We start from the raw sequence: 21,556 nt of genomic DNA on the forward strand, positions 1-21,556 counted from the left end.
TCTGCCTACTCCTACGTCAATTTCCCCGCGACTTTTGTATTTAGATTGTAAAAGGTTCACCACGCATGAAGTGTGTGTGTACTATACTGTGTGGTGTGGGCTTCCTTTCTTTGTGTGTGGTGTGAGTGTGTGACGTTGTGTTCATGGGAGGAAACACAATCACAACAAAGCGCTCTAAGAACAACTTGTTTAACGCAATAAGACTCAAAGGTCAAATATAAATAGATTGTGTAATATTTGCAACTACAACCCATTTTACATTTACTTACAATATTTTGTGTGTAGTTGAAATAATAATATTGTTTTATGTGTTATAAAAAAGGGTTTCATTGCGCTCTTTCTTTCTTTGATCGTCCAATATAAACTATGACCCGTTTTTATACCAAAAGTCAATTACTACGCATGCGTGGCTTACCTCGTGAAAATCAAAAATGTCGTCTCCTCCTCCAGCCAAAATAAGGAAGGAAGAACCAACAAATAACGGCCAAGATGCCGATGATGCTGCAGGTAATACTCATATATATATAATAGTTTTATGATGTTTATTATACATTGTGTTTTACCTACTATAAATTGTCTTTTCAGCTTTGAAATAATGAACTCTCTTTGTTCCCCACGCACGAGCTTTCCCTCTCCTGCTGGCTGTCTGGCCGGGCACCGCTCTTGCCTTTTTTAGGCCTAGCTTGCCTATGAATGGAATGAACTGAACACACGTTTAACCTACATGCATGGTCATGATGGATGGTAGGCAAGGTGGTATAAGCCTATATGTTGTCATGTGGCTAAAATAATCTACCACTGCCCAGTCCTAGGTTAGTAGTACACACAACGGACTCCGTACAAAACGAGGCTCAAAAGAGAAGACCTAGCCTAGTCCTAGTAGGCCTATCTAGCTAGCCTAAAAATTACTAGTATTAGTAATTAGAAAGGATAGGGGCCCTGAGGTGGCCTAGCTAGGGTAGGCCTAGACAAGAGAACATATAGTTTATACATTAATTTTGCCTACTTTTTTGCCTTACTATTATGGCCTAGGCCTAACCAAACCTACACATATTCACAGTACAGTACTAAAAAAAGCAGACTTCGGGCTAGGCTGCTATTGCTTTACTTGTTTTAAAATTTTACTATGTGTTTTTTACAAAGTCCTTCTTAAATATGAACAAAGTCTCTTTGGCACATATGCAATGTTCAGTTAAATTTTAAAAGAATTAATGCACTGACAATAAGCACCACATCACCAGAAGAGATGTTACACAATAGATATGTCTAGAAAATATATCTATTTGAATATTTAACATAGGTCAGGAAAAATTTTAATTTATAAAGATGACCTTTAGTTCGAAGATCTGAATCCATAAAATATATATATACGCTGTGGCTAAAAATTGCATTCCTAAATATAAAACTCGTCCTAAATATTAAAACTCATCCTAAATATTAAAAACCTAACCCTCTAAATAATCTCTCTTAAAATGGACCTGAAATGGATTTTCGATTTTTTTCATTTTAGAATGATGTTTTGGGGGCTATTAGGTGTTGCTAGAATGTATATTGTTACAAAATATAAATTGGCCCTTTTGGGGAAAGCCCCATTTAAAAATCAAAAAAATTCGCGGGTGACGTCACTTTGCGAATATATTCCTATCCCTCCAATGGACAATTTGCAGTTTTTTGGCTATAACTCTTGAAATCTATGGAGTATTTTCTAAAAAATGCTTGTGCATTTGCAGAAACGTATTTAGAATTTTTTTAGATAAAATTATTACCGTATAAACGGTTATTCATCGAGTAAATAACGATTTAAAATCTTAAAATCAATGGTTTTTTTCTGGCAATACCGAAGTTGGCCTGGCAACGTTGTCCGGGATACAGCTCCGTGCGCAATGATGCGTATCAATATTTTCCGTTCGTGTATTTTGTATATCGTTCGTAATTTATAATGCTAAAATGTGTTAGTTTCTTTAGTTTTTAGTTTAGCAGAATTAAATTAGTAATATGAGATGATAATTTATTTGTCACGAATCAGGCAGTTCGAAAACGAATTTTATTCATATTTTACTTTGGCTTGACAATGAGTGTAGCAAGTTGTTGATATCGCTTTGGTCCTTGGATGCACATGAAACGGAACCTCGCCGCATGATGTGGGTGGTGGATCGACTCCGCGCGCTGGATTGGGGGCCTAGGCCTAGTAAAGGTTTGGGAGGTAGACCTTCTAAATTCGGGTTTTAGAACAAACGAAGTACATTTTAGGGACCTATATTTCAACAACATTAGATATTGAATAAATTAGTATTAGTGTCAACGCTTCGCGTATCTTTCCAGGCCGTCGATCATTCACTGACTATCGGGCGGCATACACGCTCTCGATCATCGTGTGTATATGTGACGTCGTGAATATAGAGGCTTCCGACGGCCGTTGAAATAGAATATTGCAATGGCGTGAGTAATTTTCGCTAATTTACCATGGTATCTTAAAATTTTGTTTTTACTCAAAATACTATACATTTTGTTTTTATTTGTATGGGTTTGTGTTAATTTGATACATTTAAATAACATGTGTGAATTTCTTGAAAATCGAAATTCCATTTCAGGTCCATTTTAAATTAAAAAAAAAAAATTGTCAAGAAGCAGAGAATCGATTATGCAACTCCTAGGCCATAGCCTCATGACAAACCCACCACACCACACAACTTGCTTGCCGAAAACAATTTACAGTACATAACCTACTTGTTTAACATCTATGCTTACATTGTACCGTCTATAATTACCATACCACCTTTAGTGTTTAGAAGTATTGATACGGTACCGTATCTTTAGTCATAGCTATATATATATATATATATATATATAAAAAATATTGTCAAATCCTTTAAAGCTCAGGTACAGGCATGAATTTTAAATATAATATCTGGTTAATTGTACATAAATCAAATATTTGTAATAGAAATCAAGATGAAAAAAAGATGCATTTCCCTTAAAATGGTCAAATACAAAATTTGGCAAAATTCTGCTATAAAAACCTGAAAACTTTTTTTCAGTAGTTAGGTAGTTTAACCTAATGTAATAACATGTCTGGTGAAGCCCTAGAAGGTTAAAAAAAAAGGGGATATACGGTGGATAATTTTTGTTGTAGCATGAAACTAAAACTCCGAAGTTGAATAAAAATACTAGAAATGTAAAATAGTTATATTACCTATATTCAGTCATCTGACAACATTTTTTACCAGACCGTTTATTTTTCATAGTTTTTAAAAAATGAAAAATAATACAAATAAAATCTAAACATTTATGAAACATAGGGGAAACTGCAGATCGATAATTATTGGAATGTATGATCAATAAAAATGTTGTACCCGTACCTGGCCTTTAAATAAAAAAATCAACCTGGAGTATGCAAAATTCGTGACCAGGTGAGAGTAACAATCAGTAAAATCATCAAGTTTAAACACAGGTGGGATATAAATTATAATATTATGTCAATGATGCTCTTGTTTAAAAAATTAAATCCATATTACCTATTTGCAGATGATGAGCAACAAAGAGCTATAGAAGAGATTGACAATGTTCAGAATACAATTGATGGTTTAAATGAAAAGGCCAGTGAAGAAATTTTACATGTTGAGCAAAAATACAATAAGCTCAGGCAGCCTCACTTTGAAAAACGGGCTAAGCTTATTAGTAAGATTCCTAATTTCTGGGTCACATCAGTATCCTTTGCAAGTTATTATGTATAAATAGTATATTCCTCGCACATTTCTGTTTCAGGTGCAAGAGACTTTTAAAGTAGAAATGTAAGTCATTTTTAGACCATACTTTCAGACGTGGTTTCTTTCAGCCTTAAAAATATACCATATTGCATTCATCTTTTCCTAAATCTTATAATGCCTTGAAGTCAGAAAAACGTTTGTTTGTCAATAATAATCATATCGCAAACCATTTATATAAAATCGATGATTTGTATTAGAGTTTTTAAATTAAATAACATATTAAAAGACATATTACTACTGTATAATAAAAATATAAATATAGAAAGTTTGATACTGTAAGCACATAGATGCAACATGCCATCATTTACAACCTTGCCACAACAAGCAAAGTCGGCAATTAATACCTTCCACTGGAACGTTGGCAATGTGATACCCACTACTTTTTTAGGCTCATGCTATCATGAAAAGGCAGACCAAATGTTATTCATTTAATTTAAAAAAGATAAAATTGTCCAAATAGACTTTCTGTGCTACTGTAGTGTATGGCTATATTATGCAAGATTGACTTTTTTTCAGATGAAAAAGAACGTCTTTAATAAATGAAAACTTCATTTTGTGTTTTTTTTCTGCAGTAGTAAATATCGTTAAAACTACAAAATTGCCTATTCAAAGTTCTATTTATTCATCTTTATTGATATAAATACATTTGTTGCTATCTTGATGAATCGATCAGAGGCTAGTCCTTGGCAAAATGATGATAGATATCGTGCACACTGGTGTTTTATTTTAATTATAGTTTTAAATCAATGGTTTGCCTCTCAAAAAGACTCAAAATTTAATTTATTCTAAATTAGCACCTTTTGTGTGAGTATCATAAATAGAATATTTTCTTTAACCAATTTGTGAAAGTTTGTAAATCATCCCCAAGTGTCTGCTTTGCTTGATGAGGAAGACGAGGAAGCATTACACTACCTGACAAAAGTTGAAGTACAAGAATTTGAAGACATTAAGTCTGGTTACCGAATCAATTTTGTAAGTATTACTACTGTATTATATTCTAACTGTAATATCTGTATTGAATTAACTGTTGAATATGGTTCACTGCCTTAATTCATTTCAACCAAATGCCTGTCTGCAACCAAAACTGACTACTGTACCATTTAGAACAATTTTAGAAGCACTTAAGTGAAAATGTAGCCAACATTGAACCTCATTTTGTTTGATATGAAAATGAAAAAAAATATATGTATGTATTCAATTTTTTTTTTCAGAATACCTAAATTATTTCCAAGCCTATCATGATAATATTTATCTACTATAATAATTGTATTGCATTGTCAAAGTAATTGCCTATATTTTTTTCTATTATGCAGTGTTTTTCTTCTAATCCATATTTTGAAAATGATGTTATAAGTAAAGAATTTCATCTAACAGAAACCGGTGATCCAACCTCAAAATCTACTGCGATTAGGTGGAAGCCTGATAAGGTAATAGAAAAGTAGTAGACCAGTACTGTACAAATAATGTTAAATTTTCTTAATTTCCATTGTGAAAATTTTAATTCTTCATGCCTAGCCAAACCTATGAGGCCATATTTCATCCATTCAATTTGTCTGCTCATGTTTACAAAGTGTGCAAATCTGCAATGAATTCCATCCGCAAGACAGACAGAAATACTGGTCTATGCGTTTCATCCAGGCTTGAATCGTGCAACTCTCTTCTTTGTGGGCTTCCAGCAAAGATTATTGCTAAGGTCCAGCGTGTTTAGAACATTACTGCCTGTCTGGTTCAGCTACATTAGTTGCCAATTAAGAAGAGAGTAATGAACAAAATTCTACTCATCACATTTAAATCATTTCTCCATACAAGCCAAAACGGACACTGAGGTCATCATCAGAGGTTTTATTCAGGCCTATACCTACACGGCCGTCAACACAATTTTATGGACAACGCACCTTTTCCTGGTCAACTGCTGAACATTATTATTATATTAATATTAGTAACTTTATTAAGTGTTAATGAATTTAAGTTGACTTCTTCAATTAAATTAGATGATGGGACTATTCTCCAGCATGGATTTATATTCTATATACAGTACCAAACACTACACACAAGTTAAATCGAAAGCGTTGTATTGAAAGTTTCAGTAATATTAACTTTTTTTGCAGAATTTGACAGAGCGCAGTAATCCACAACAAAAAGGAAGACGAAGAGAACCTGATGAACCAGAAAGCTTCTTTTGTTGGTTCACTGATCATACAGATGCTGGAGCAGATGAACTAGGAGAAGTTATTAAAGATGACATCTGGCCAAATCCACTCCAATATTACTTAGTATGGTTTCTTTTTTTTTGGTAATCTGTTGGCTGTACTCTAAGTTATGATTTAAAAATTTGAAAACCAATGAGTTTAACTATTGTAGCATGAAACCTAAAATTTTATTTTTAGCTAGACCAGAATAGTGTGGTTATATTTTCAAATGTTATTTTACTGTTCAAGAATGATCTTGATTTATTTTTAATTTTAATCATATAGGCCCCTGAATTACCTGAAGATGGTGATAGCGATGGTGACCCAGGTGACCTTGGAGATATTGCAGAATTCGATGAAGATGATGTTGAGGATGAGGATGAAGAAGGCTTAGATGATGATGATGATGATGAAGAAGGACTAGATGAGGTTGATGAAGAAGAAGAGGTAGTTATTGTCTATTATAACATTTTATTATCATTATGCATCATGGGTTGGAATTAGCACTTTCTAATGAAAAAGTAATATTTAATGCTGATAATTAACATGCTCTAATGCACGTTCAGATTTCTGTAAATATTTTGAGAATGTTTGCTATCGACGTTGTTGACTGATTGCGTTTGGAAATGTTGTGCACGCCATCTGTTTTTAAAGTTGGAGCACTGCCTTTTTAATGGCCTAGGTTCTCGGCCTAGCATTCAATAATGATTTTGATGGATAAATTGAATAAAAGTAGGTGTGTTGAACAAACAATGAATAAAATAAAAAATTACAGTCAATTTTTCAACTCGTGAAATATCGAACTCATAAACATTTATTATTTGTACATTCAATCATTTTGAATCATACAAAAAAGGCAATGTGATTTTTAATTGTCAACATTTTTTAGTGACAAACGACAAAAGGCTGAAAATATTGCCTCGCATAACCACTTATTATAACATACAATTAAAATTATATTGGCAATAGTTGCAACAAGTGAATCATTCCACAATTGCATCTTTAAGTACACAAAATCAGCTAATCAATTTAGTGCATATTTCAGGGCATTTTGGCATTAACAGTCTAAACATAATCTTTCCAAATGAAACAGGTTTATGGTAGCATATTACATTTATCTTTTAGGAAGATGATGAAGATGGTGAAGAACCTGGAGAAGATGAGTAACTTTCCCGTTGTAATTTCCTTTACACTGAATATATTAACAATTTAAAAAACTATTTAATGAACTGCCAGCTTATGTGGTGTGTCGGAACATGAACAGTTTCAAGGCCAGGGTCATTCAATAATAATTCTTTATTTAATTTTGACCCAAGACATTTCAGTGATACTGTACTAAATTTGTTCTCTGATCTAATCCATCATTTTCTATGTTTCTCTTAAAAAAAATTCTATTTAATCTTAATTCCATTACACGTGTTGGAAAACAAATGTTCACCTTTATGGATTTTTTTTTATTAAAAGGACAATATTTGTAATCTACTTTACTCATTGATGTATGTATGGACAGTGATCAATTTGTATGCTATATTATACCATGATGATGTAGAAATAATTTTGACTCCACTGTGTCTCGGGAAAAAAAACAAAAAGACAACTTACTTAGTTTTCTGTAAGAATTTTGTAAATTTTAGATGTGTTGTCTTTTTTTTAAACTAGTTTTTTAGATTGCTGTGTCTTGGATATAAAACAAATTTGATATAGATGTTCCCCATTGTATCAAACACTCCTTAAATATGGTCAACAGTATACATTATGATCAGACTCATCAAGCATTAATTGCATCTTGTATTCTAAAAAACTTCTGTTACTGACTTTTAGGCAGCAATTAGTTTAACAATTGGTGTATAACGAATTTCTTGTTGATTATTATCAAGAATTTGTTTTTGGGTAGCCAGTAACATTTGTTTGAAACTTCTTAGATCTTGAGCCAATCTTTTAGACTGCAAACTCAGCCGATGGTACAGTAACAGTGTTTTGTTATTGTCAACTGAAGTTAACGAATCAGGCTATAGTTTATTAATTGCATCTAGTTTTACTTAAACCATAATTTGAAAATACTGTAGTTTTGAGTAATACTAATGTAAATATTGCAAACATCTTTATCTATTTGAATATTGTAATTGGAAAACCAATGTCTCGAATGAAAACTTTGTGAGAGGTTTAAGATATGCTAATAAAATTTCCTTTATGTTAATGTTGCTCATTTGAAGTGCACTGTAAAATGATGCAATTCATGTTGTGTACTAAACCATTCCCAAAACCATGACCAATAAACACAGCATCCAACTTTCTCAGGTTTATTGTGAAACTGTTTTTTATTTGGTTTGTAGCAAGTAAACCTTTGATGAATTACTGGCTACATACTTTATTAATAGTTTGTTTTGGTAATCTGACTAGCTTAAATTGGATGTCAAAGCATAGGCCAGACCTCCAAAATTGGAGCACTGCATTTTTCAATGGGTTAATCCTTCTCCCTAGGCTATGAAAAATACATGTTAAGAAGCGTCAACCATCATATTGTACTGTATTTTATGACACTTTGAACAATTTTAGTGCATTATCAAACTAGTTTGACTTCAAATTAAATGCTGTGAATTAAGAATGACTGAAGACTTTGCATGAATTCGCTAGAATTGTTTTATAGTCAACTTTTACAAGCTTCGCGCAACTCGCTTCATTTGACGTTAACATGCTCAATGTGCACCGCCTAGGCTACACTTATTTTACAAAGAGTTTGATAAAGTTTCCAGGATGGTTATTCAGAGCTATTGGCGTTAACATGCTCAATGTTAACCGCCTAGGCTATACTTATTTTACAATGAGTTTGATAAAGTTTCCAGGATGGTTATTCAGAGCTATTGGCGTTAACATGCTCAATGTGCACCGCCTAGGCTACACTTATTTTACAATGAGTTTAATAAAGTTTCCAGCATGGTTATTCAGAGCTATTGGCGTTAACATGCTCAATGTGCACCGCCTAGGCTACACTTATTTTACAATGAGTTTGATAAAGTTTCCAGCATGGTTATTCAGCGCTAAACACAGAAGAAATGAGTTTCACAATCAAATGAACATATTAGATATGTTCACTTCATTCAAACTTGTCAGAAACTAGTAACAATTCTAGAAGGGGTGCCCAAAAATTTGAACAATTTAATGACGTCATTTTGACCACGCCCCTTTTAAATAAATTAGGCCTATGCAGCCATTTGAAAATAAAAAAAAAATTTAAATTACATAAACAAGTTTGTTGATATAGGGTTTGCGGTACACCACGTGTATTAGTTCTGAGAGTTTCTCGACGTTTCGATCAATATGCTTTGTGAGAATACAGAAAGTCCAGGAAACTTGGAATATAAGTGGAAAGGGTGGGACTGGTGTGAAAGCCAGAAACAATGGCAAGTTCACACAGTGGGAGGGATTGAAACTTTTCTATAGAAGAGCATTGTTTCGGATAGGTGTAAAAAACAAAGTTTAACAAGCTAAAAACAATAGCATTGTCTCACAGTCTCAAAGTTGGGTGTGGACAGGCCAAACATAGACCAAGTGAAAAACAGGGACTCCAGACTCCTCTGTTGGAGTTTAGGGTCAGCTTGCAGTCGATGTTTGACTATACAGTAGTGCAAGCTTCCCTAACTGGAACATTGGTAAATAAAGACTTGATGACAAATCTGATCAGCTTGTCCGTTGGTTCCAGGTAAACGTCCTTGATGATTTCCACGAAATGATGAGAATTCTTCACATGATGACCTGTTAGTCCTACCAGTGGATATAGTTTCTTGGCTAGATGTTTTGCCAGGTTGTACGTTGGTGAGCTTCTGGAAGAGACAATAGGACGTAGTGGTATGTCCTGCTTATGCAGGCCCGTAGCCAGGGGGGGTTTTTATGGTTCGGGCGAACCCCCCCCCCCCCCCCCCCCCCTTTGCAGCGAACCCCCCCCCCCCCCCTTAACCAACTGCGAACCCCCATTCCCGACATGCCCAATACCTCACCCTCATCTCCGAAAATCCTCCAAATACGTGCCCCACAGTACAAAAAGTTGTTTGTAAATTGAAAAATTCGTAAACTTGTTCGTGAACCTTCTTCTCTGCATGAGCGTCAACTAGTGATACGTGTCTGTAAATTTCTAAAAGCTGCAAATGAATTGCCGATTTTAACCTGAAAAATAAATGTTTGGTCCCTGCATGTAACATGATATTGACGCGTCTCATAGCGAGCTGGCGCACGAACGATTCGTACAAAGGACACCGCCAGACAACTGCGTACCTATAATTGTTTAGATCACTGGCAGTCAGGCAGCATGCATGAAGTAATGTATATAGCCTTCCGACGTACCTCAGTATTTATGTGTGACTATGAAGTATAATGTATCATAGAGGATTATAGTGAATATTAATATTTTACACTATAATATCTATGGTATCAAGTACTGTAGTTCACATTATGGCATCCGATTATTTTTTTCTAGACCACCAGCCGATACGTACCGTACTAAAATGTATCAATATCACCTATTTACATATTTATATTCCTCAACAAATTGCTGTAAATAAATATTATAGATAGAGCTAGCAAATAGCATTTGCCTTCACCCAGTGTGCTTTTTTCGGGGCTGGTCCTAGATATACGTTCGCATTGAACTTGAACGCAAAACAAAATACGGAGTAAATGATCAAACAATCGGTGGTTCCGCACAGAGCACGCGCATCTAACATACGGCAACAAATAGTTATCGTCATTTAAATTATCGACGTGTTTGAGGAGGAGGAAAAAAGTACGATCTTTTTGCTCATTGGTTATATAGCATGCAGCACGAGAGTGTCTTTTCCGGTCATCTAGGGGTGTCATTTAACAAAATTCGCTTCGCATCAGGTCCCACCCCCAGGGGGAGGAGGGTTGACCCAAATATTTAGTGTCCGAACCCCCCCTTGACAGATCCTGGCTACGGCCCTGTTATGTATCTTAGGTTGCCCAAAGAGTCTGGGACAAGTTGTTGCTGATGATTGAAGTTGGTGGTAGGTAGACTTGGGTAGAGTTTCAGAGCGATGTAGTTGTAGAAGTTTAGCTGCGATCTTCCTCTCGATGGATTTAGTTGGATCTTTCTTGATTTTCCTATACGTAGGAGTGTTCAAGAGCTGCATAATCTTCTTCTTGTACTCTGTAACGTTCATGATGACGGTGGCATTTCCCTTGTCTGCTGGTAGGATGTGGATTGATAAGTCTGCCCGGAGAGTTCTAAGAGCATCTCGTTCTTCCTTGGTGATGTTGGATTTCGGTTTAGTGTCCTGACGTAACAGTTGAGAGATCTGCATACGGATGCTGTCTGCTGAAGTTTTGTCAAGACCTGTCAAAGTAGGTTCTATTCGTTGGATGATATCTTCCTTCGGTATAGTTGAAGGTGCTGTAGCAAAGTTTAAGCCAAGTACGAGAACTGATTTCTCGGATTGTGACAAGTCACGACTGCTTAGGCTGACTACAGTCTTGGCGTTAAACTGAGTACGGCTAAGAGTTGGTGCTGGTGTTTTCTCCCGTTGGTTGTTTTTTTGCAAGACGGTTGAATTTCTTGATTTGCTGCTTGTGAATGGTCTCGACTTGTGGGACCATTTGTTCACCTTGTCGTAGTTTCCCTGTTGTAAAGCTGTGTCTAATCTGTGACGAATTTCCTCAATCGCGTGTGTCTGTCTGAACCTTTTTTTTTATAAAATGCTATATGATAGTGGTATAACAGTAGTTAAAGATTTGCTTAATGATAACGGAAGTATGCTGTCTTATGAACAGTTTCATATTAAATATGATACACGTGTGGATTTTTTGACTTACCATAGTATAATTGTAGCTATTCCTAAAATATGGAGAGATGCCATGCAATCTAAGAACTATGATAATGTTAAAACAAAAAAGTGAAGTAATTATAGCATCGAATTCAAAACTTGCATATACCTTAATAATTAATCGCATTAGTTCTTCCGCATACCTGTATCAAATGGGAAAACGAATTTGGACATATAGCCGACTGGGAGATGTTATATATATAATAACATACAAAAGTACAATAGACACAAGACTGATATATTTTCAGTACAAAATATTAAATATGTTCTTGACTACAAATGTTTTACTACATAAATTTAAAATTAAAGATTCTGAATTATGCGATAGGCCTACTTGTAAGGAAGAGCCGGAATGTTTGCAACATCTTTTTTGGAAATGCAAAAAAGTAATATCATTTTGGAAAGACATCCAATTCTGGTTGAACAATAGAAATATTAAAATAGTTTTTGATGCAAAAATTATATTATTATTATTATTATTATTATTTTGATAGGAAAATACTACCGTATATATCTATAGATATAAATGGAGAAATCCAAAGGCAAATTACTGAAAAAAATGACAATGCTGTGGGTATCAGTGGCTGGATCTCAATGGAGATACAAAAATAAAAAGCGAAAAGCTAAATCAAAACGATAAAGTAAACAGCCAGAAAAGTTAGCAGAGCTTTCGGGCAACACTAGCCCTTCATCAGTGCAAGTGAAGGAATTTGGATAACGTCATAGTTATAGATGTAAATGGAGAAATATAGCAGTCACACTAAAATACTTCCTAGTCGAATTAAAATATCTCCAAAATATAGAATGGCACCAATCGGTCCTGTTTTTGGTACCATGAAATATGAATTAAATAAAAAAAAAGAAAAAAAAAGGATTACTCAAAAAGTTATTGCAAGATATTTTAGTCCAGATCCCTATTAGTCCATGGGCTGGAGGGGGGTTACCGTGCACCCCCCCCCCCCCCACAGTTAAACTTCTTTGGTATCATTTTCTTCCCACGGACATATAGAGTGAAAAAATCGATGTTAACAAGAAAAATATAGGGATGCATTGTATGTACTTGCGTCATTTGTAATGATCATCAGTGTTTTATCTTCAAATATTTTTTGGGGTAGGGGGTAACATTTATCCTAATAACCCAAGAATCCAACATCTAATTAGTATTATCTTAGTAACATTGTGTAGCATACATCTTTTAAAATCTTTTAAAATTTAAATAAAATTAATCAGAAGATTATTAAGGTCAGTAGAGGTCAAAAGGTCATTGCAAAATGCAAATTTTTCCCAAAATATAGATAAATTTCAATATCGTATCTACAATTTTCAATATTTTTTATCTTAATTGTGTTTTACTTGTGCTTACTGACATATTGAATAAGAAAATATATGTTAACAAGATAAAAATTGCAGTTCATTATATACAAATTGTTATTTTTTATTGTTAAAAATTGCAATAAAAATACATTTTTTGGGGTAGGGGGTAACAATAATAGCAATAACCCAAGAATCAAACATCTAATTAGTATGATCTTGGTGTCGTTGTGTAGCATTCATGTTTTTTAATCATATAACATTTGAATAAAATTAATCGAACCAATTTTAAGGTCAGTAGAGGTCAAAAGGTCACTGGCCTTTTGCAAAATTGCAAATATTTGCCATAATGAGATACATTTCAATATCAAATCTCCAATTTTCAATATTTTTTATTTTAATTGTGTTTTACTTGTGTTTAGTGACATTGAATAACAAAATATGTGTTAACATGAAAAAAATTGCACTGCATTAATACCAATTGTCATGTAATTTTGTTATTCTTCAAAATTACAACAAAAAGACATTTTTGGGGTAGGGGGTAACAATTATCCCAATAACCCAAGAATCCAACACCTAATTAGTATTATCTTGGTACCATTGTGTAGCATACATCTTTTAAAATCTTATAAAATTTAAATAAAATTAATCGGACTATTAGTAGGGTCAGTAGAGGTCAAAAGGTCATTGACCTTTTACAAAAATGCACATTTTTGCCAAAATATAGATAAATTTCAACATAGTATCTATAATTTTCAATATGTTTTATCTTAATTGTGTTTTACTTGTGCTTACTGACATATTGAATAAGAAAATATATGTTAACAAGATTAAAATTGCAGTTCATTATACATAAATTATCATTTTTTATTCTTAAAAATTGCAATAAAAATACATTTTTTGGGGTAGGGTGTAACATTAATAGCAATAACCAAGAATCAAACATCTAATTAGTATGATCTTGGTGTCGTTGTGTAGCATTCGTGTTTTTTAACCATATAGAATTTTAATAAAATTAATTGAACCATGTTTAAGGTGAGTAGAGGTCAAAAAGGTCACTGACCTTTTGCAAAATTGCAAATATTTGCCATAATGAGATACATTTCAATATCAATTCTCCAATTTTTTCACTACTTTTCATTTTAATTGTGTTTTACTTGTGTTTACTGACATTGAATAACAAAATGTGTGTTAACATGAAAAAAATTGCACTGCATTAATACCAATTGTCATGTAATTTTGTTATTCTTCAAAATTACAATAAAAAGACATTTTTGGGGTAGGGGGTAGCATTAATACCAATAACCCAAGAATCAAACATCTAATTAGTACGATCTTGGTATCGATGTGTAGCATACAGTATATTTTTTTGTAATCATGTTGAATTTAAATGAAATTAATCGAACGATTATTAAGGTCAATGGATGTTTGATTCTTGGATTATTGGTATTAATGCTACCCCTTACCCCAAAAATGTCTTTTTATTGCAATTTTGAAGAATAATAAAATTACATGACAATGGTATTAATGCACTGCAATTTTTTTCATGTTAACACACATTTTGTTACTCAATGTCAGTAAACACAAGTAAAACACAATTAAAATGAAAAGTATTGAACAAATTGGAGATTTGATATTGAAATGTATCTCATTATGGCAAATATTTGCAATTTTGCAAAAGGTCAGTGACCTTTTTGACCTCTACTGACCTTAAACATGGTTCGATTAATTTTATTAAAATTCTATATGGTTAAAAAACACGAATGCTACACAACGACACCAAGATCATACTAATTAGATGTTTGATTCTTGAGTTATTGCTATTAATGTTACACCCTACCCCAAAAAATGTATTTTTATTACAATTTTTAAGAATAAAAAATGATAATTTGTGTATAATGAACTGCAATTTTAATCTTGTTAACATATATTTTCTTATTCAATATGTCAGTAAGCACAAATAAAACACAATTAAGATAAAACATATTGAAAATTATAGATACTATGTTGAAATTTATCTATATTTTGGCAAAAATGTGCATTTTTGTAAAAGGTCAATGACCTTTTGACCTCTACTGACCCTACTAATAGTCCGATTAATTTTATTTAAATTTTATAAAATTTTAAAAGATGTATGCTACACAATGGTACCAAGATAATACTAATTAGGTGTTGGATTCTTGGGTTATTGGGATAATTGTTACCCCCTACCCCAAAAATGTCTTTTTATTGTAATTTTGAAGAATAACAAAATTACATGACAATTGGTATTAATGCAGTGCAATTTTTTTCATGTTAACACATATTTTGTTATTCAATATGTCAGTAAACACAAGTAAAACACAATTAAAATAAAAAGTATTGAAAAAATTGGAGATTTGATATTGAAATGTATCTCATTATAGCAAATATTTGCAATTTTGCAAAAGGTCAGTGACCTTTTTGACCTCTACTGACCTTAAACATGGTTCGATTAATTTTATTTAAATTCTATATGATTAAAAAACACGAATGCTACACAACGACACCAAGATCATACTAATTAGATGTTTGATTCTTGGGTTATTGCTATTAATGTTACACCCTACGCCAAAAAATGTATTTTTATTGCACTTTTTAAGAATAAAAAATGATAATTTGTGTATAATGAACTGCAATTTTAATCTTGTTAACATATATTTTCTTATTTAATATGTCAGTAAGCACAAGTAAAACACAATTAAGATAAAACATATTGAAAATTATAGATACTATGTTGAAATTTATCTATATTTTGGCAAAAATGTCTATTTTTGTAAAAGGTCAATGACCTCTACTGACTCTACTAATAGTCCGATAATTTTATTTAAATTTTACAAGATTTTAAAAGATGTATGCTACACAATGGTACCAAGATAATACTAATTAGGTGTTGGATTCTTGGGTTATTGGGATAATTGTTACCCCCTACCCCAAAAATGTCTTTTTGTTGTAATTTTGAAGAATAACAAAATTACATGACAATTGGTATTAATGCAGTGCAATTTTTTTCATGTTAACACATATTTTGTTATTCAATATGTCACTAAACACAAGTAAAACACAATTAAAATAAAAAATATTGAAAATTGGAGATTTGATATTGAAATGTATCTCATTATGGCAAATATTTGCAATTTTGCAAAAGGTCAGTGACCTTTTGACCTCTACTGACCTTAAAATTGGTTCGATTAATTTTATTCAAATGTTATATGATTAAAAAACATGAATGCTACACAACGACACCAAGATCATACTAATTAGATGTTTGATTCTTGGGTTATTGCTATTATTGTTACCCCCTACCCCAAAAAATGTATTTTTATTGCAATTTTTAACAATAAAAAAATAACAATTTGTATATAATGAACTGCAATTTTTATCTTGTTAACATATATTTTCTTATTCAATATGTCAGTAAGCACAAGTAAAACACAATTAAGATAAAAAATATTGAAAATTGTAGAAACGATATTGAAATTTATCTATATTTTGGGAAAAATTTGCATTTTGCAAAAGGTCAATGACCTTTTGACCTCTACTGACCTTAATAATCTTCCGATTAATTTTATTTAAATTTTAAAAGATTTTAAAAGATGTATGCTACACAATGTTACTAAGATAATACTAATTAGATGTTGGATTCTTGGGTTATTAGGATAAATGTTACCCCCTACCCCAAAAAATATTTGAAGATAAAACACTGATGATCATTACAAATGACGCAAGTACATACAATGCATCCCTATATTTTTCTTGTTAACATCGATTTTTTCACTCTATATGTCCGTGGGAAGAAAATGATACCAAAGAAGTTTAACTGTGGGGGGGGGGGGGGGGGGTGCACGGTAACCCCCCTCCAGCCCATGGACTATATGTATTTTCGTGTGCAGATCATGGGGAAAGTGTAAACATTGTGTTTTATGAATATTTGAATCATGCTGGTTATAAAAACCCATGTTGTCAAATTTCTAAAATTCATCTTTGACCTCTGACTTCAATTTGAATGGGTTGACCCATTGAAAACAAAATGATCATATCTTTGCAACGCTTAGATTAAATGAAATAATTTTAGTGTCAAATTATTTGGGAGATGCATATTAATATTCGTTCTAATGAAAAAGTTTGTCCAAAAATGGCTGGAAGTATGATTTTTGGCATATTTGACCTTTGACCTACATATCATATAACTCCGTAACTAATAGTTGGACAAACTTTAAATAGGGCTCAAATTAATCTGAAGGTATATGTTTCTATTCAGTCTAATAAGAACTTTTACAAGAAAATGACCCGAAATATATTTATTGACCTTTGACCTGTACTGGTAGTACATATTTCTATAATCTCAAAAACTATTGGCCGTAAAATGGTTGTTTTTGTGAAATGGTTCGAACAATTTACATTTATATGTTGTATAATAACAACATTTTCTAGAAATGTAAAAGAATTCTATTTATGATCACTAACTTTATAATTTATTAACATCACTAGCATTTGTTATAATATTAAAATGTGTTATATTTGCTGATTTTAAGCACTTCACATGAATTTATCAGAATTATGTGTATTTAATATAAAGTTTATTTTTTTTTTATATAAAGAAAATGTAATTGTCTATCAAATAAGACTATTTTCAAATTATTATGGCTAAAACTTAATTAGATACAGGCAAAAAAGTGTATTTTTACTTGTGTGAACAGCGCCCTCAATCTTCATTTTTTCCCAAAAAATACCACATTTTTATGTGTTTTCCTGAACTAAACAGGTTATAACTTTGTTTTAAAGACTTTTTACAGTAACCTGTAATTTACATACCTCTTTTATAACGTACTAGGTCAGTTTCTGAAAAAATTGAGAAAAATATTCCGATAGCTTGATATTTTTGTTGAGGTTATTACATGATACACACAAAAAAAAAAATTTAATTTTGAGCTAAAAGTCCATCTTTTTGGTTTAATAAAAGCTATATAGCAGATATTAATACACAAAATTCATATTTTATTGGATAGATATTATGATTATCTTTCCAATAAAATATGCTGTTTGTGTAAGAATGGCTGTACAAGATGGTTTGTACTGGACCAAAAAGATGGATTTTTAGCACAAAATCAAAATATTTTTAGCATGCACCATGTAATAACCTCAGGAAAAATATCAAGCTATAAAAATATTGTTTTCATTTTATCTCAGAAACTTACTTAGTATATGGTAGAAGGTGTATGTAAGTTACACGTCACTGACAACAAATCTTTTAAAAAGTTACAACCAGCTAAGTTTATGAAACCACATAAAAATGTGGTATTTTTTGGGAAAAAATGAAGATTGAGGGCGCTGTTCACACAAGTAAAAATACACTTTTTTGCCTGTATCTAATTAAGTTTTAGCCATAATAATTTGAAAATAGTCTTATTTGATAGATAATTAAATTGTCTTTATATAAAAAAAAAAACAACATTATATTAAATACACATATTTTCTGATAAATTCATGTGAAGTGCGTAAAATCAGCAAATATAACACATTTTAATATTATAACAAATGCTAGTGATGTTAATAAATTATAAAGTTAGTGATCATAAATAGAATTCTTTTACATTTCTATAAAATGTTGTTATTATACAACATATAAATGTAAATTGTTCGAACCATTTCACAAAAACAACCATTTTACGGCCAATAGTTTTTGAGATTATAGAAATATGTACTACCAGTACAGGTCAAAGGTCAATAAAAATATTTCGGGTCATTTTCTTGTAAAAGTTCTTATTAGACTGAATAGAAACTTATACCTTCAGATTAATTTGAGCCCTATTTAAAGTTTGTCCAACTATTAGTTACGGAGTTATATGATATGTAGGTCAAAGGTCAAATATGCCAAAAATCATACTTCCAGCCATTTTTGGACAAACTTTTCCATTAGAACGAATATTAATATGCATCTCCCAAATAATTTGACACTAAAATTATTTCATTTAATCTAAGCGTTGCAAAGATATGATCATTTTGTTTTCAATGGGTCAAAACATTCAAATTGAGGTCAGAGGTCAAAGATGAATTATAGAAATTTGACAACATGGGTTTCTATAACCAGCATGATTCAAATATTCATAAAACACAATGTTTACACTTTCCCCATGATCTGCACACGAAGGCACTTTTTTTGACATAGGGATCTGGACTATTTCCTAAAATGCAGATATTTACCTTGAATCGGCACAGTCCATCTTCTTTTGATAGAGTGTGGCAGGGTTAAGGGGGCTTTTTTGGCTCATTATAAACCCATGTGTTTGTTTATCTCTTTCTTGAAGCAGAGTAGGTTTGGACCAGATATTGCACTTTGTGGTAAGTTATTCCAGTCATTCACTACACGCTGGCTGTAGAAGAATTTCCTACTGTCCAGATTTGGTTTTTCTTTTCTCAATTTGTACGAGTCTCCTCTTGTCTTTCCAGTAAACTGAAATTGCGTTTTCTCGAGAACTACTTCTCTCTCCTTCATTTTTGTACAAGAGGCAAAAGTTATAATTTGTGATTTGTAATCTTTAGGTTTTTCGATAAGAGTAGTTTTAAAAAACCTATTTATTTTCAAATTCACTTGTTTGTTTTTGACGTTTGTTAGTCAACTGTGACAAGAGTAATGACTATTGGGAATGGTATGTTAAACCAAAATCAAAGTCATCCCTAAGTGACATATTGTGTAAAATATAAAGGAGAACCAAAGTTTGAAAAGTACTTACTAGATCAGACTAATTTCTTGGGTATCAGCCTTAAATTTAAAGCCCGTACAAACTCCCTTAAACTCGAAGGAAGAAAATTGTTCTGGTCAGCTGAATTTACTGGCATATGTAAATTGTGCAACGATAATAAAAAAGAAACATTTGACCACTTTCTTTTTTAATGCGCTGAACAAATAAGACATGAGTTGTATAATGAACCTAAAAACAAACTAAATTACTGCGGACTCAACTCTACCTGGGAAGAAATTTATAATAAGGGATCTCTTGTATATAAACACCACTTGTTCTTTGACAATTTAATTTTTGACCATCATTGTAAGCACTGAATATCTGACCACCACTTCTTAGGGTCTATAGGAACAGGTTCTACAAAATCATGTGACCTATTTACCTACCACCTATATTGTTTTATTTGTATTTTTAACAAATTTTTCTTTTGCATATTGTACATTTGGTCTTTTGTGCACATGTGTTGTGCTTAGTTTATACATACAGCTACCCTCCATGTTTTATAGTTTGTAGTATCTATATATTAATGCTACTAAATTTTTCGCGTAATTTTACGTATCTTCTCCAAAACCACTGATAGGTACGTGCTCACATTTGGCACACTGATGTTTATTGAATGGCCGCACACGATAGGCTATGTCACTTTCCCGAATTTTAAGGATAAACACTAAAAAAAATGCAAAAAATAGCAGTAATTTGACGTCTCAGCGGCCATGTTACGGCACTGTATAAACTACGCAACCTGCTCTGTTGTGTACCGCCATGGCCGGATCTACAAATACCATGCCGGGCCGCTAAATAAACAGTCTTTAGTCAACTGTATCGAATGATCGCGCCGTTAAAGTTTTAATTAATTACACCTATCCTTGGAACAGAATGTATTTTGTAAATCACGGTTTGGCTCAGTGAGCAAATCGCCGTGACCATTGATATCAATGCTTAGTAGGTTCGAGTTCAATTCGCGACATGTGTAATAATTAAGTATCATTGCTGTTGCAAAATTAGTAGTTGTATTTTAGTGTAGTTTTAGTTTGTAAATAAGTTTTGTAATAGCGTCAAGTCAAATTTTATGTCATTATCTCAAATATGTTTTATTTTCGTTTCAGTTTTAATTTTTCATTGTTTTTGTATTGAATTTTGTAATTGGTATGGACGCACCATCTACGCATGTGTGCCACTGTTAAAAAAGTGTTGTTCCAAATAAATATTATTATTATTATTATCACCGTTTAAAGATAAAAATCAAAGCTAGACCACAATGTAATTACAAACTAGCAAAAATGATACGAAAAGATACACACAAAAAAATAAAAAATAAAAAAAACATGAAAAAAAATGTAATGAACAAAAAAAAACCAAAAAAAAAACAAACAAAATAAATAACGTTGTTTCATTTTTGAGCTGTTTTATAAGGAAATATAAAAAAACATGAAATAAACGAAAATGTAAATTTAAAAAAAACACACACACAAATAAAACGAATCCAAATGAGTGTCGTGTTTCCGCTAAATATCAACGAAAAATACACCCAAAATGTTTCTGTCCGAGCATCTAATTTCGACTACTTTTTGTGTTGAGTCCGTAATCTTTGTTTTTATTCCCAGGGCCGTAGCCAGAATCTGTCAAGGGGGGGTTCGGACAAAAAATATTTGGGTCGTATGTTAGATGCGCGTGCTCTGTGCGGAACCGCCGAT

The 21,556-nt window shown here is 32.3% G+C and overlaps 1 protein-coding gene across 1 annotated transcript; it reads left to right on the forward strand.

Annotated features, from left to right (window-relative positions):
- The first annotated feature begins 386 nt into the window (after nucleotides 1–386).
- On the forward strand, nucleotides 387–8,253 carry LOC140046657 (protein SET-like). The gene is made up of 7 exons (XM_072091358.1): nucleotides 387–507; nucleotides 3,526–3,707; nucleotides 4,617–4,739; nucleotides 5,081–5,194; nucleotides 5,876–6,040; nucleotides 6,242–6,403; nucleotides 7,082–8,253. The coding sequence occupies exons 1-7, from the start codon at nucleotides 432–434 to the stop codon at nucleotides 7,121–7,123; spliced, it is 864 nt and encodes a 287-aa protein (XP_071947459.1). The 5' UTR covers nucleotides 387–431; the 3' UTR covers nucleotides 7,124–8,253.
- The last annotated feature ends 13,303 nt before the right edge of the window (nucleotides 8,254–21,556 follow it).

Source organism: Antedon mediterranea, chromosome 4 (genome assembly GCF_964355755.1).
Source record: "Antedon mediterranea chromosome 4, ecAntMedi1.1, whole genome shotgun sequence".
Lineage (NCBI taxonomy): Eukaryota > Metazoa > Echinodermata > Crinoidea > Comatulida > Antedonidae > Antedon > Antedon mediterranea.